The sequence below is a fragment of the Poecile atricapillus genome, chromosome 12, assembly GCF_030490865.1.
Source record: "Poecile atricapillus isolate bPoeAtr1 chromosome 12, bPoeAtr1.hap1, whole genome shotgun sequence".
NCBI classification, from domain to species: Eukaryota; Metazoa; Chordata; class Aves; order Passeriformes; family Paridae; genus Poecile; species Poecile atricapillus.
The window spans coordinates 13596894-13610879 of NC_081260.1; the positions used below are offsets into that span (position 1 = coordinate 13596894).

Sequence of the window (13986 nt, forward strand, 5' to 3'; positions counted from 1 at the left end):
GCTGCCAGAACGAGCCCTCGTGTGCCTTTTGGGAGCTGGGAGGGTGAACCAGCAGACAGACCATGCTGAAGCTGTACCAGTGCTGATGCTCTTCATCTGAGATATTGGTGCCAGCAGCTGGGGGAGTTATGGGAGAGCCAATGGTTCCTGTACATTACAGGATCTGGGCAGGGGTGGTTGGGTTAGCTGATGGCAGAAACCAAGTGATACCACTCTTGCACTTGCCTTGGGGATAGTTTAAGCTCTGTAGTGGTACTGAATATTCAAGAAGTGAAACAGTAACTGTTTTACAACTTCTGCAACTGATTAGTGTGGAATTTCAGTTACTGCAGGTAAAATAAAGTATTATTAAAGTGCCAGGTACATGGGGTTTCAGGTTAGAGGGACTCAACTGCACTGTGCACTTAAATTTTGATGCAAACTTCGGAAAGATCTCCTCCATGACAAAGCCTTCCTACCCTACACACCACGCCTGCATCACTTCTATTCTCCTTTGCTGATTCTAAACCATACCTCTGCTCTTTCTCTCCCAGCCCATCACTTCTGGAGGCCTCACTTACCAGGAACAGCCTTGGCATTCCGAGTGTTTCATTTGCTCCAACTGCAAGAAGCAACTGGGTGGGAAGCGCTTCACAGCTGTGGAGGATCAGTTTTACTGTGTTGAATGCTACAAGGAGTGTGTTGCCAAGAAGTGTGCTGGATGCAAGAATCCTATTACAGGTATGTTGGGTTACATGCAGCTCAAGGGCAGTGGGTGCTGAAGGTCAGGACAGTGATCCCCCAAAGTCAGGAGCCCAGGGATGGGTAACATCAGAAGCAGGTCTGGTAACCCAAGCCCAATCCCAGGATTTTACATGTGATCTGACTCTGAGCCATGTGCTTGTGCTGGATGGAGGCTGAGCTAGTAACTGAGCTCTTCAGCCTCTGCAAGTCCCAAGTTTACCTTCAAAACTCCCCCAACCAGAACTGTTCCCACCCATATCTTAGTTTGGGACCCTTAAGTCCAAAACAAGTGGTGTTTTATTGTCCCAAAGGGACATTTGTATCCCTTCTGACGTATCTTACACTTAAAACTTGCTGGGCTACAGAGCTCAGCCCTGAAATGTAGGCACTGTCCTGGTGGTCCCCTGAGGCTCACATTCCATCCTGCTTTTTGGAGCATGGATCTGAGCCCAGAAGTATTTAGCCCAACCTGTCCTTGCTCCACCTCTCTCCATGACTGTTTGCTGGAGAAAGAAGCCAAAGGAAAAAGTTTATTGCAGAGACAAGCCATACAAGCCTTATGCTTATGTTTCTTCTCCAAGAAACATCAGGAGATGCAACAAAACCATGCCTCAGCTGCCAGTCTGGTGTTTCAGACACCCCCTGTGTCCTGCAAGCCTAGGGAAGCACTGGGGCAGCAGGAACAGGCTGTGCTGTTTGGTGGGATAACCCAGCCAAGGCAAAGCTACTATCGCCGTCCTATAATTGTGTTCTCTCCTAGCAGGATTTGGAAGAGGAACCAGTGTGGTTAACTACGAAGATGAATCCTGGCACGATTACTGTTTCAAATGCACAAAGTGTGCCCGTGGTCTGGCCAACAAGCGCTTTGTTTGCCATAATGGAAAAATTTATTGTGCTGAGTGTCCCAAACGACTGTAAATGAGCAGATGTAAGATGGATTTTAAAGCCCTGCTTTCCCAAACAGTCCTGGTAAAAGAGCAGGTTTTTGCATGTCGAGAATTTTAACTTTTTCCATTTTAGTATAAGAACTAAATTAGCCTCAATATACTGGGTTTGACTTTTGAAGCTCCTGCAGTACAAAAGCATGTAGCCTTGCAAAAATCTAACCTTGTTTCCAAGTAACTCCTAGTATAAAGTCTTGAAATGCTGTTAGATTTAGAGATCCACACACTGCATCTGTGTGTGGCTTAAACTAAAACAAATTTAAATTTAAACTAATCTGGTATATGATTAAGCTTGGCACTTAACTGAAGTGGGTTTGACAAGGCATGCACCTCCGACACAGAGATACAAAGATTGCACCTGGGATCAGAGGGATCCATTATTATGCTTCTGCAAGTACAGATACACAACAAACACCACACCATTAATAAGTAATAAATACCTTAGCTTACTCTACAACACCACATTGCAGCATATGTACGGAATGGCTTCATCTTACAGATAACAATGTTTTGGCAGTGACATTTAGCTTAGTTAAGTTTCCATAAACTTGTTTCAGTCTTGATTTCCGCATGGTTTGCCTGCAAGTTTTCCTCATCAGCTTTTTTTATATCGTTGTTTAAACAAGGCTGTCTATGTACAATTATTAATCCATTAACAAGTAGTAAATCTTTCACCTACAACATGCACATGCATTTACAAGTGCCTTAAAAATAGCTCAGACAAGGCTAGCTCTCCTATCATGTCAGTGTATGTTTAGTGACTGAATAAAGTGAGACTAGTGCCTGCTTGGAACCTATAGTCTGGAAATGATTTTTTTTTCATTGTGCCATCTCACATGATTGATGTCTTAGGGCTGAGCTATTGAAACCAAATCTACTACACTGATACTGGCAAAGTAAGAGTCAGCTGTGCTGTCATTACACCCTTAAATATCTGAGGACTAAAGCAACAATTTCCATAAACTAATTAATTTTTGAAATAGATAACTGACACTGGACCATCTGCCAGAAACAGCCTGTGTGAAAAAGCCCTTTGGAGAGCGTATGTACAGCCACTGTTCATGCACAGATCTACCATGCTTCAGCAACCTGAATGCTGGTTTATGGAGGTGGGTTTTTTCCACAGTAGTGAAATACTTTATCAACTGGATCTGGCCCAGCCATTCTCTTTCAACTACTGATAAAGAACCCTTGCAAGAAAATGAACTGGCAGCATCTTGCTGGTCACTGCTCCCCTGCTGGACTCACCCTCACAACACAGATGCTGCTGGCTGCAGGGAACAGGCAAAGGCCGGCAGGGACAAGCATGTTAAAGAATTCCTCAGTTCAGAACATGCCATAAGCACAGACAAACACAGCAAGAGCTGAAGGTGTTAGTGCAAATCCCCTCTCAACCACACAGAGGTTGCTAGTTTGGGAATCTGCAGCTGGAGCAGTTAGAGCAGCACCAGAGTGCATCCCAAGGCAGGTCAGCATGGCAAGGGGTGGAGAGGCCTAGAAAGGTCACATTGAACATTACAGAAATAAAGCATTGTTCAACTGCAAAGTTTATTTAACTGTGTGCACGTATTTACACAGGGCTGGATCAGACCATCCAACAAATCTCAGCACAGAAAAAATATCGGCATCTTTGTTAGAATGATTGTCTCTGCCAGAACAAACAGCTATCATACAAAAATACAGTTCTCCTTTTACCTAAGGCACTGCTCTAAAGTCTAAAACAGTTCTACGGTATTTCTGAACAGCAAGAGGGAGAAGGCTGAGGGCTCCTGTTGCAATGAGGTGTCGAGGAAAGAACGGGTGTAGTTCCAGCAAACCCACTGCAAACACAGCTGCTCTTGGATGCATCACTGGAATTGAGGGATCAGCCAATGGTAGCAGGTTTTGAGACAGCTACTCTTTAAAGTAATCACCTATCCAGTCTATCTGTTACAGGAGACATCAGAACAAGGCTGCATTATTACTTTTAGTAGCAATTTTCAGAAGATGCTTCGTTAATCTCTTCATGCTGAAAAAAGCAGGCAAGTTCAGGTTAAATAGATTATTTAATGCAGGTTTTAAGGGAAGGGAAATATCTATGCAGCTTGCAGCCGCTGTTACAGAGCTGGAACTGGAACACAGAATAATTAACATGAACAAAATGTGACTTCAATGGTCTAATACTGTTATGTACACAATAAAATAATACTTCAGTAAGTGTAGATAAATAAGTAATTCAAAAGGAAAACACTTTTTAAAAGCCTGACACCTTAAACTGCACGGACAGACAAATCTATGGACTCAACATTTTTGTAATATATTAGAGCACGTGCTGAAAAATGTTTTGATGTTTGCCAATAGATTAAAACATATTAGTGATGAACACTTCCATTTTGAAACTGCCAAAATTTTCGTATTAGATACCAAGGAATTTTTCTTCTCCATTCAAAAGTGAAGATACTCAATTTTGCATTTTTAAATAGCACATGAACCAACAAGCAACAACATTTTTCTAGACATTAAAAAGGGAGCTCAGCTTTAACATACACTGACTGAGTCTTTTATTTTATCAAGATCATTTTAGAAATATGCAAAGTCTGTGGCTAAGTGGGGAGCCTCCAGTGGCATGTTCTACATGATACTGATAGGAAAATTAAAAAAAAAAAAAGACTCAATCAGGTTACTGTAAAGTCTGTAAAGGGGAAACAAGGAATATTTGAACTAGGAAACCTTATCTAACAATAGCTAAACGAACGGAAAAAGAACATTAGCACAACAGTTTCCCTGAAATGTTTCAAGGTGCAAATTAGTTTCTCATCCCTCCCCTGGTGTTTTTTGCAAACTTGAAGATGGATAAAGGTAAACAAGCAGCTTTTCAAAACAAGGCCTTCTGTACTTGACAAAACACTGGATTACTGAAGTGCAATCAGATTATTTCCAGGTCTCTAGTGTTCACAGTTCTGTCCAAAGAGAAGAAAACATTTAACCATCGTAACTGCATGTATGCCACATGTATCCATCATCACTGTCAGTCTACATCCAGGAGTGAGCACAGAACCACTTGGCCACTTACAGTCCAAACTAGCACTGTAGGTTTTCTTTCTTTTTACAGGAATATTAGTTTTCAAAGTTATGTACAGAATTCTTCAACTGCATTAAGTCTAAAAATTTTCAAGCTCAAAATTAAAAGGCCACACTTCCTTCATTAAAAAGTTAATGAGTCTGATCACAACAGAAAGGGATCAGCAGAACCACAATAAATTTGTCTATTCCCATGGCCCAGTCTGTTGTGGCCTCAAGGGAAACCTCCATCAGGGTGCGCCCATGGAACTGAAATTCGTAAGACGCAGAGCGACAGAGGAGACTCAGAGACTCAGGATACAGCTCAGTCTAGAAAAGTGCTACACTTTAATCAAAGAAAGTGCTACACATCACTGGAAGGAAATGTGGATAGCAAGGCTTGTTTTTCCACTAGCATTCACTTCAACTGATCACACAGTCATTTATCCCAAGGAAAGAGATCTCCTGTGAAAATGGCCCTTTGGGGTTTGCCTCCAACGCCAGAAAGTCCATTCTTACACAAACTGACTTCCTGAAGCTTCTCTGACACATATCTCTTCTATGCACTGTACTACATCAGGGCTTGGCTTCTCAAGTACATGTGGCTTGAGATGCAGCCCTGCCTCTTTCAGAAAACTCAGAATATTTTGTGTGTGTACAGCTTTATTACTCCTCCCCAAAATGTAACACAACCACCTGTGGAATTTCAGGTTGCTGTTACTTGCCTTGGTGAAGTGAAAGAGTGTTGTACAGTAAGTAGAGAGGACAGCTAATACACTGCTAAGAGTCTGAAGAGACCTTGTAAGATCATGCAGGTCAGCATCAAAAACATAACATGCCTAGGAGTGGAAAGGTCTGGTGTGTAGAGTTACATCAGACACCTTTTGAACTGTTCTGTATCTTGCAAAGTAACATGTGCCATTTAACATATCTTAGAAAAACCTTGAAGTAAAATATATGAGTTTCAATGCTGTTTGGAACTTCACAAGGGCTCAGCTGTGTCTTTGGAAGAGCCTTAATGTTGGGCCTTAGCAAGTCCCTAAAAAGGCATCAGTTGGTGACTCCTTTTGACAGAATTCAAGTTAAAAGTACTAAAGAAAGAGCCTTCCCTCCAAGTCTACACATTGGAAAAAGTGCCTTGAAAATAAGAAGCTGTAGTTAAGGCAAGGAGAACAAAATGCAAGGAAGTGAACTGCCTAGCCAGGGGAAGAGACAGACAGGGAAGTCAGCTGGGATTACCTGATGAAGCATCTATAGGTTTGGTCAATGAATTCACTGCACCATCTTCCTCAAAAGCCAATTTGGGACTAGAAGGTATTGTAGCAGCATCATTCAAGTTTTGATTACAGTTACCAGCAGAGATGCTGTCTGAGCTCAGTTTGGTTGACTTGGAATGTACTCCAACGTCAATGAACTCCTCAAAAGTCCATGAACCAGATTTTCCATTAAGATTCTGAATAAGTCCAATTGTGTGATCAGCTTCATGAACATCCAGCTTCCCCGAGTCATCGATAACCATTTCTTTTGCAGGATGGCTACAAAAAAAAGAGAATGAGTACTTGTATTGCAGTTTCCACATGTTTAACCTTTACACTGATTACAGGACAGACAATTAACAGTCTGCATACTCTGCAAAGCACTGAATATCCCACAGGGCATTCTGAGACAAGCTCCAGCTGCCACACAAGATCTTCCCTCCAAGAGCCAATGGGGAAGAAAAACTCAGCAATATATACCCACTTTTTACTATACTAACAGCTCTCAGGTAAGGTTTCTGGCTCTAGAATTTTGATGTAAGAAAGTAACAAGTTTAAAGCCTTGATCATTAAGTCTTGATTTTTGTAGGGTGAATTTTTCCTTTTTTTTCTCCAGCTAAGACTTCTTGAACATACAAAACTAAGTCTCAGAAGACCAGCAATATTTAAAACAGATTCAAAAGTTAAACCCAAATTACAGATCAATTTTCATTCATTCTTAGGACAAACTTAGAAATATCTTTATGTTCCATCACTGGAGGAATAACATTCATCTATCATCACTCTAAGAAAGTGTTCACAATGTCATTTCTAAACCATTACTAGGATTTAGATGAGCAAATGGAACATATACCAGAGGACAAATTTTCCAGCAGAAGATGAAAATGCTTTACGTTCAAAAAATTAAAATCTGAAATAGTAAAAAACTCAAATTCCTTACTAAGGAAGGCTTCTGCATTGCTCCAGTACAACCAAAAGCACTCTACAGCTTTCTGTAAGTTATTTTTCCTTTCCAGGGTTATCCTCCTCCCTCTTGTTTAATGTTTTGTTAATGAGAAGAACTGCTGGGAATTTCAATGGAAAAGGTTTCAAGCCAATGTCAGCTTTTATAATCAACACTGCCATGGTGCTGGCTGTGTGTCTCACTTCTCACCAAAGGCAGCAAGGTTAACATGGTGCCATCTAAACAAAGAATTATCCTCAGCCAGCTGATCTGTGTGAGGCTGTGAGCTGACAGCACACACCACATGGCTGGAGAAAGGCACACAGACACCACAAAGCCAGCAAGGTGCTGCAGACAGCACTGCATTTAACTTGAACCTATGTTCAAGTTAAGAAGAGCCTTCTTGTGTGAGAGCTAAGTGCTCCCACAGTACAGCAGACTCACCTGGAATCCTTTAGTTCAGTAACAGACAGAGACCCCTTGTCACTTTTCAAGTCACTTCCATTCATGAACACTTCACTGGCCTTCAACTCTGACTCAGCTTGTGCCTCAGATTCTGCAGAGATCATGCCTTGTGCAGTCTCTAAACAATCCTCTGCCTCCCCTTTGACTTCCTGGAGCAAGTCAACACCATTTAGCTTTCCTGAATATTGGGGGAGGTAGGGGCAGAAAAAGTGAAATAGAAGGGAAAAAAAGAACTTGAGTAGCAAGAATAGTAGAATTGCTATTCTAAATGAATAAAATACCAAAATAACCTTTCCTAGCCAAAACCCAAGGCACTTGGCTTCAATACATTCATTTGTCTATAGAAAAGCTGACTAAACCAACATGAAATTTGTTTATCTTTTAAAATCCACTTGTAAAATGAAAGCATGCTGCCTGTGTTTCACTCTCAAATAATTTTGACTGATTCTCTGTTCAAGAAGGGAGTCCCCCTGGCATCTCGCTGGGACTGGTGTCTCAGACCGTCCCAGTGCTGGTAGGACTGACCTTTTCAACAGAGCTTAAACATCACTGAGACTCACTGCCACCCAGGCCTGACTCACTCAGCTTCCTTACCTGGTTGGTCAGTCTTCTCAAGTCCTAACTCTTCCTCCTCTTCAATATCCTCTCCCTCCATCACCTCCAAGGTAGACTTCCCTTCATTCTGCAACTGAATTGCCACAGCGTTACTTGGAACAATTCCCAGTCTTCCACAGTTTCACAAATTCAGTCACAGCTCCCACACAAGACCATTCTGTGCCCAGAAGTGAGGCCACATGAGTTCAAAGGGTCACAGACAACCAGGTCACCAAGCAACTGCTGAGCCAGAGCCTGTGGGACCCACTTCCACCTCTTACCTATTATTTCTGAGTTCCTTTTCCCCTCGTTTCTCCAATGTGTGTACTAAATTTTTATTGCTTTTCAGCTATTGGAAGACTTGAATATTTTAATGTTCAAAGAAGAACAACTATTCCTCAATATGCACAATTTTTCACAAAGCTTAGGTCACTGCATTAACAAAAATACATCCAGTTTACTGTAGCAACAGCAATCCAAAGATAACCCAAGACTTGCTTTAAGCAAACACATGATGCCAGAAATCTAAGTTTTTGGGGAAAAACCAGTCCTGGCAGAATGCATGCAGTTAAAAAAAAAAAATCCATTACTAACCAGTGTTTGATTAAAACAGAGGTTTAAAAACCAATCTGGAAGTGGTAACACCAGATAACATTGTGTCTATAGGCCTTAAACAAAAATGTAACAGAGACTCCTCACACAGCAAGCAAAGCAGCAGAATGTGTGCAATGGCAAGCTACTGGAAATTGTTCTGGTGCACCAGAACTTTGCACTTTCTGTGGAAGTCATTTTGTGTAAGGATAACATAGGAAGACAGGATACAAGGCAAAAAGTCCTATTCTGTCATTATACAGATCCAATCAAAAAAGTACCTTGGATTCGTTTTGATCAGATTTTCGTGTTCTTTTCATTATTTCTTCGATTCTCTGTTAAAACATGGAGAACATTTACAGTGACATACAGAGCTTTATACTTCAGCATTCTGGTTAAAATTCAACAGTCATAATATATTTTCATATTTCATGAGTGTGCTATTTTCATCACTGTTTTTAAATTTCACAAACCAGAGTTGGCAAGAAAAGCAGAGTTGTTTAAAAAACCACACTTCTATTTAATCACATCTGAGACTCTTTGCCTGTTCATTTTAGGCTGAGAATTCAAAACAGGCTACCTTTTTTCTTTCAAGCCTTTCCTGCATATTTTGCTGCATAATCCTCTCTCTTTCCAGTCGCTGTCTTTCAGCTTCTTCTTGAGCTTTTGCTTCAGCTTCTTCTCTCTGAAAATAAAACAAAAACAAGAGAGCACCCAGTGGATAACTCATTCCCAACAGTAAAAAGAAAAGCAGTTCCAGAATCTGGTTCAAAACAGACAGGAACATCAGACAATCACTATTTAATATGACCACACATTTCAACTAAATGTCAATTACCCAGTTACTGACATGAAATACATATCACTGTGACATTCAGAAACTGAAACCAACGATACTGAGATAATGCAAATGTTCTGAATGTTGCTGAGCTACTGAATGTTGTTGTTCAGACTGCGTTTTGGGATGAATATTTGGCTAACAAGGACAATCTATAAAGTAACAAGACAGCAATTAAATTCTGTATATGCCAAGGTTAACTTAAAAATCTTGGCAATCAGGTATTGCTACCAAGACACTCGGTGCTGAACATCTATTCCTTCCATACTGGAAAATCTTTTCCAGTATAACTGGAAAGAAGACAGAAACATAGTTAACACTCAAGAGTAATTGTTGTTAAGAAACATTTAAAGAAATATCCAGACACATGGCAAAGCCATTCATAAGATACAGCTCTTTGAACACCAATAACTTCAGTGTAAAACTGCTTTCGTTTTCAGAATTAATCTAATTTAAGGAAAGCCTGCTCTCTGCAGAACTGTTCCCTTCAGTTCAAAGGCTGCCTTTGTAAAGGTACACGGATATTTGCTGTTGAAGACTATTCAGCAACAGGAAAAGCAGACTTGGAAACACTACCAATATTTCTTTGAGAAGTATCAGAGTAATCCAGATTACTTTCCAGACAGACCATCTCCTTGTAACTCATAGCAGACTGCTGATAAAGTGGGCTCAGTACAAATATTTTACATATGCAAAAGAGCATCCCTGATGGCTAAAAGAAAGTATTCCAAAATAGCTGCTTCTGCCCACGCTTGAATTTATTAACTGATAGGAAAAAAATATAAATCACAGAGACCAGGGCAAGGAAAGCACCTACAGCCAGCCTCAAATCCATCTCAGACAGGATGAACTCAGGCTCACATGATGCCTGACAGAGATTTGTCAAAACCATTCTATGAAAGAAAAATCAAATACAACCCTCTTGGAGCCACAGCAACAACTTCTCCCAGGAGCACAGCTGGAGGCACAGACCTGCTGTTGAAGCTCTGCGAGTTTTTCCTGCTCTTCCTGTTCCCGGCGGATCCTCTCCTCTTCGGCTTGTCTTTGCTGCTCTTCATAAATCAGTCTCTTTTCCTCCTCCTGCTTCCGGAGCTCCTCCTCCTGTCGTGCTTTTTCCTCAGTTGCTCTCCTGGCCATCTCTTCTTCTCTGATTCTAGAGTTTCCAAGGTACAGATTACTGGGTATTTATCTCTTTTAAAGTGTGCATGCATAACAGACAGAGTAGGAAAGGAAGAAAGTTCTAGGCAGTCCAGTCAAAAAATGACTGCATAAAGACAATTTCTGATGTGGATTTACAAATGCCACCATCCAGACTTGTCAAAGGGAAAATCAGAATAACTTGGAAGAAATTTATCTGTGAGTAAATGCTCTTTGCTGATTAAGTCAAGGTAGGTTGTTCCAGTAATGGAATGTTTGATTGAGAACTGGATTAAGCAACGACCATTTAATAAAAACCATCTGCAATCATGACATGAATGAAACTTATAACCACTGTCAAACATAAATTTACCGGGATTTCCTAAAAGACTGTTTCTTCTACAGCCTGAATTCAGAGATATACTGAAGGTGCACACTGCCAGCTCTTGTAGACATACAGAGCAGATCTGATGACATATTTCTGATAAAACACCTAGACCAGAATACATGCAAGTTTCTCACAGCTTCATATCCACAACTGGGAAGCAGACAAAATCTGACATTCCACCGTGTTCATAACAGCAGACAGGTGAACCCTGATCTGGAATAAAGTTAGTCAGCACTAACTTAGCCATTTATTTTTAACAACTTCTATGCAGTGAACCAAATGCACACTGATTTAATACTTTTAATTACTTGCCTGCAACATTCCTGATTGATATTTCGTATCACTAAAGTGAGATTTAATGTACCATCAAACCACTGCCTAAGCTGATCAAAGGGAAGTTTAATACAGAGAGGTCAACTCTTTCAAACCAAATACAAACAAACCACACAAGTGGTGCAAAAAGCACATTCTAGTTTTGAAACAAAAGCCCCACTGGTGTCTGGAAGGAAAAAGTGATTTCACAGGGACTGTGCATTACATATATATTGAGATACAAACTAATGTTACACACACTAACCTGTCCCAGGTTGGTGCCAGTGCCTCTCAGCTTCAGGAACTGCATTAACATTTGCAGGAACTTAGAAAACATAAACAGCTGGAGTGTTCCTTCCAACCACACCCCACCACTGAAAGCATCCCTTCCTTTCCCCCTCAACTGTTACCTTTCTTCTTCTTGTCTCTGAATTCTTTCTTGGTCTTCACGCTCCCTTTGCTCCCGTGCCAGACGTCGTTTCTCTGTCAAGATTTTAGCAGCTTCTTCAGCTGTGGTGGTCCCTGCTACTGTTTTGCTACCTGATTCTGCAAAGGTTAAAAGAATCTGCTGTTAGAAAGCTCCAGGAACTTAAAATTATGAAAGATGTTACTGCTGTGAGATGAGATGGCCAACTGATTCACTATCTTTTCAATCAGTGCTCATCACACAGTGATTGCACCCTGATCTAAAGGCCTCCAAGAGGCAAAGGGGTGCCCTGAAGATACAGAGCCACAATATCTCCCTGCCACTGAAATAGTAACAGCTCATTTCAACACTGATCCAGCCATATTCCAGATGATACGCTTAAAGATACTCTCCAATTATCACCGTGTTTAAAAACATGCCTTTGACAAGATACCCTTATTTCTGTAATGTTTGAACACTGAGAAGAAAACTGGAAAAAAAACTACTTTAGAAAAATCTTTCACTTCTTTCTAATTAAACTGAACACATAGGACCCTAAAGAAGAAATTATCTTTCTTTTATTTTTCTTGTTTCATAACATTAACATTCATGCCTTTATATTTATAGAGTATCTTAGACTGCAAATACTCATCATTTTATCTGTCCCAGAGGCACATACTAATACCATATTTCTATACATTATCAACAAATCAATTTCCAAATTACATGGAGATCAAAACAGCTTCAACCACCAGGTGAGTAAATCTTTGCAGGTCCTGCTGTTTATGTCTCTTCATGGCATGCCTGGTGTGCTGGTGTTCAGAGGTACTATTACAAATTAACATCAGGAAACAAGTCAAAACAGAACCATCTTGCCATCCAGCTGCTCTCAATATAAATATTGAAAGAACTCTGATTTCTATCAGTTATTCCCATTCCCTAGAAATATTTGTTTGAATGTGATTTAAGAATTCATCATCTGAATATTCACAGCATCAGCTCTTGAAGTCAGTAGAGCAGCAGTATCATGATGTTGGTGAGGACCTGCCCTTCTCCCAAACATTTCACAAATCAGCACATATATGTTTGCTTAAGATTTATAAAGCCTTGAAGTCAAGGTAATTTTAATGAACTATAACATCAGGGCTTGACCACTTGTTTTACTTCTGACCTGAAGACAAATTATTCAAAACACAATGTCATCATTAGGAACTTTAATACCTGAAAAACTGCTTAGGCCCCATGGACACATCATCGCTACCTACAGCTGCAGGGTATAATTACACACAGCAAACTCTCAGCAGCTGAATCATGACTGTCTTTTGTGCATAACAATTGTTCTTGCAGTCCTAGGAAAAGCATTTCAGCACCGATGTAGTGCAGGCATAGAGAGTATTCTAACATTTAGATTTATCCAAAGCTGAGGAAACACCATCTCCCCAGACAACAACACATTGCTTCTGTTGTGGGAAAAAGTTGCAGGCATGTTGGTACTAACAAAAATCAGGCATGACTGTTCCAAATTTGAACTCAGTCAAAAGGGGTCCCCCTCCTCCTTAAGCAAGAAAGACCATTTTGCATTTATAAAATCCATCAGCAGATCTGCCTATACAAGGCAGGCAGATGCTTTTCTTCCTACATTCTGCAACTTAGTAGTTTTCATTTACTGTTGCCATTGTACAGCCATGAAGAAGTCAAAATGTCTCTTTCTTCCTCTGACATACGAGTGTACTTTCTGCTCAGACTACTCACTTTTTACAGCAGAGGCCATTTTCTGGTGCGTGTTTGCAATCTCTCCCAGCAGTACCAAATCTGATTGACATTTAATGTCAGGTTTAACCTATTTCCCCTACCCAAAACTGAACCTAAATAAGACAACCTAATGCTCAGCAAGAAGCCTAAAGGTTTTAGACTTTTAAGTTCTAGGGTTACAACATGATAATGCCAGCTTAAATATGGTATTTGGTATTGACAGAAGAAAATTAGTCACAACAGTTCAGAACACTGCAGATATGGAAAGAGCAGGGGGAAAAAAACAAGAAGAAAGGGCTGGGGACCTTCCCACTGCATTTTCACTTCTGCAGTTTTATTGATTTCCATATGGGTACCTCAATACTGTTTTAATCTCCATGTACTCCTGTACAGCCTTTTTCCATAGGGCAGGACATGAGACCTCCCAACATGATTGCTAACATGCCTTAAGAAAATTCTGACACTCTTTTACACTCAGCTTCCCTTCCTTGTACTCCTAGTCAATACCAGTAAGAACAGTCATTTTATCAAAGGACCTTTTTGTAAGGGAAGGGGAAAGAGAAAGAGGCAAGAGAAACAATCTCTGAACATGTGCAAA

General features: G+C 40.5%; 2 protein-coding genes across 8 annotated transcripts in view; one reads left to right on the forward strand and one right to left on the reverse strand.

The window, feature by feature from the left end:
* Positions 1–2460, forward strand: part of FHL1 (four and a half LIM domains 1) — a 29644-nt gene extending 27184 nt beyond the window's left edge. For 4 of the 7 annotated variants that reach the window (XM_058847496.1, XM_058847491.1, XM_058847498.1 and 1 more), the window contains exons 5-6: positions 534–720; positions 1484–2460. In XM_058847496.1, coding sequence (XP_058703479.1) covers positions 534–720; positions 1484–1641 — 345 coding nt within the window. In that variant the 3' untranslated portion in view covers positions 1642–2460. The remainder of the gene's footprint in view (positions 1–533; positions 721–1483) is intronic. The other 3 variants (XM_058847492.1, XM_058847497.1, XM_058847495.1) reach the window with 1 other exon arrangement.
* Positions 2461–3196: 736 nt separating this feature from the next.
* The window catches only part of MAP7D3 (MAP7 domain containing 3), a 43443-nt gene continuing 32653 nt past the window's right edge, over positions 3197–13986 (reverse strand). Inside the window, exons 14-20 of the mRNA XM_058847490.1 lie at positions 11641–11776; positions 10366–10546; positions 9136–9240; positions 8837–8890; positions 7965–8058; positions 7350–7548; positions 3197–6241 (exon numbers count right to left, since the gene is read on the reverse strand). Of these exons, the coding sequence (XP_058703473.1) occupies positions 5932–6241; positions 7350–7548; positions 7965–8058; positions 8837–8890; positions 9136–9240; positions 10366–10546; positions 11641–11776 (1079 nt within the window). The 3' untranslated portion in view covers positions 3197–5931. The remainder of the gene's footprint in view (positions 6242–7349; positions 7549–7964; positions 8059–8836; positions 8891–9135; positions 9241–10365; positions 10547–11640; positions 11777–13986) is intronic.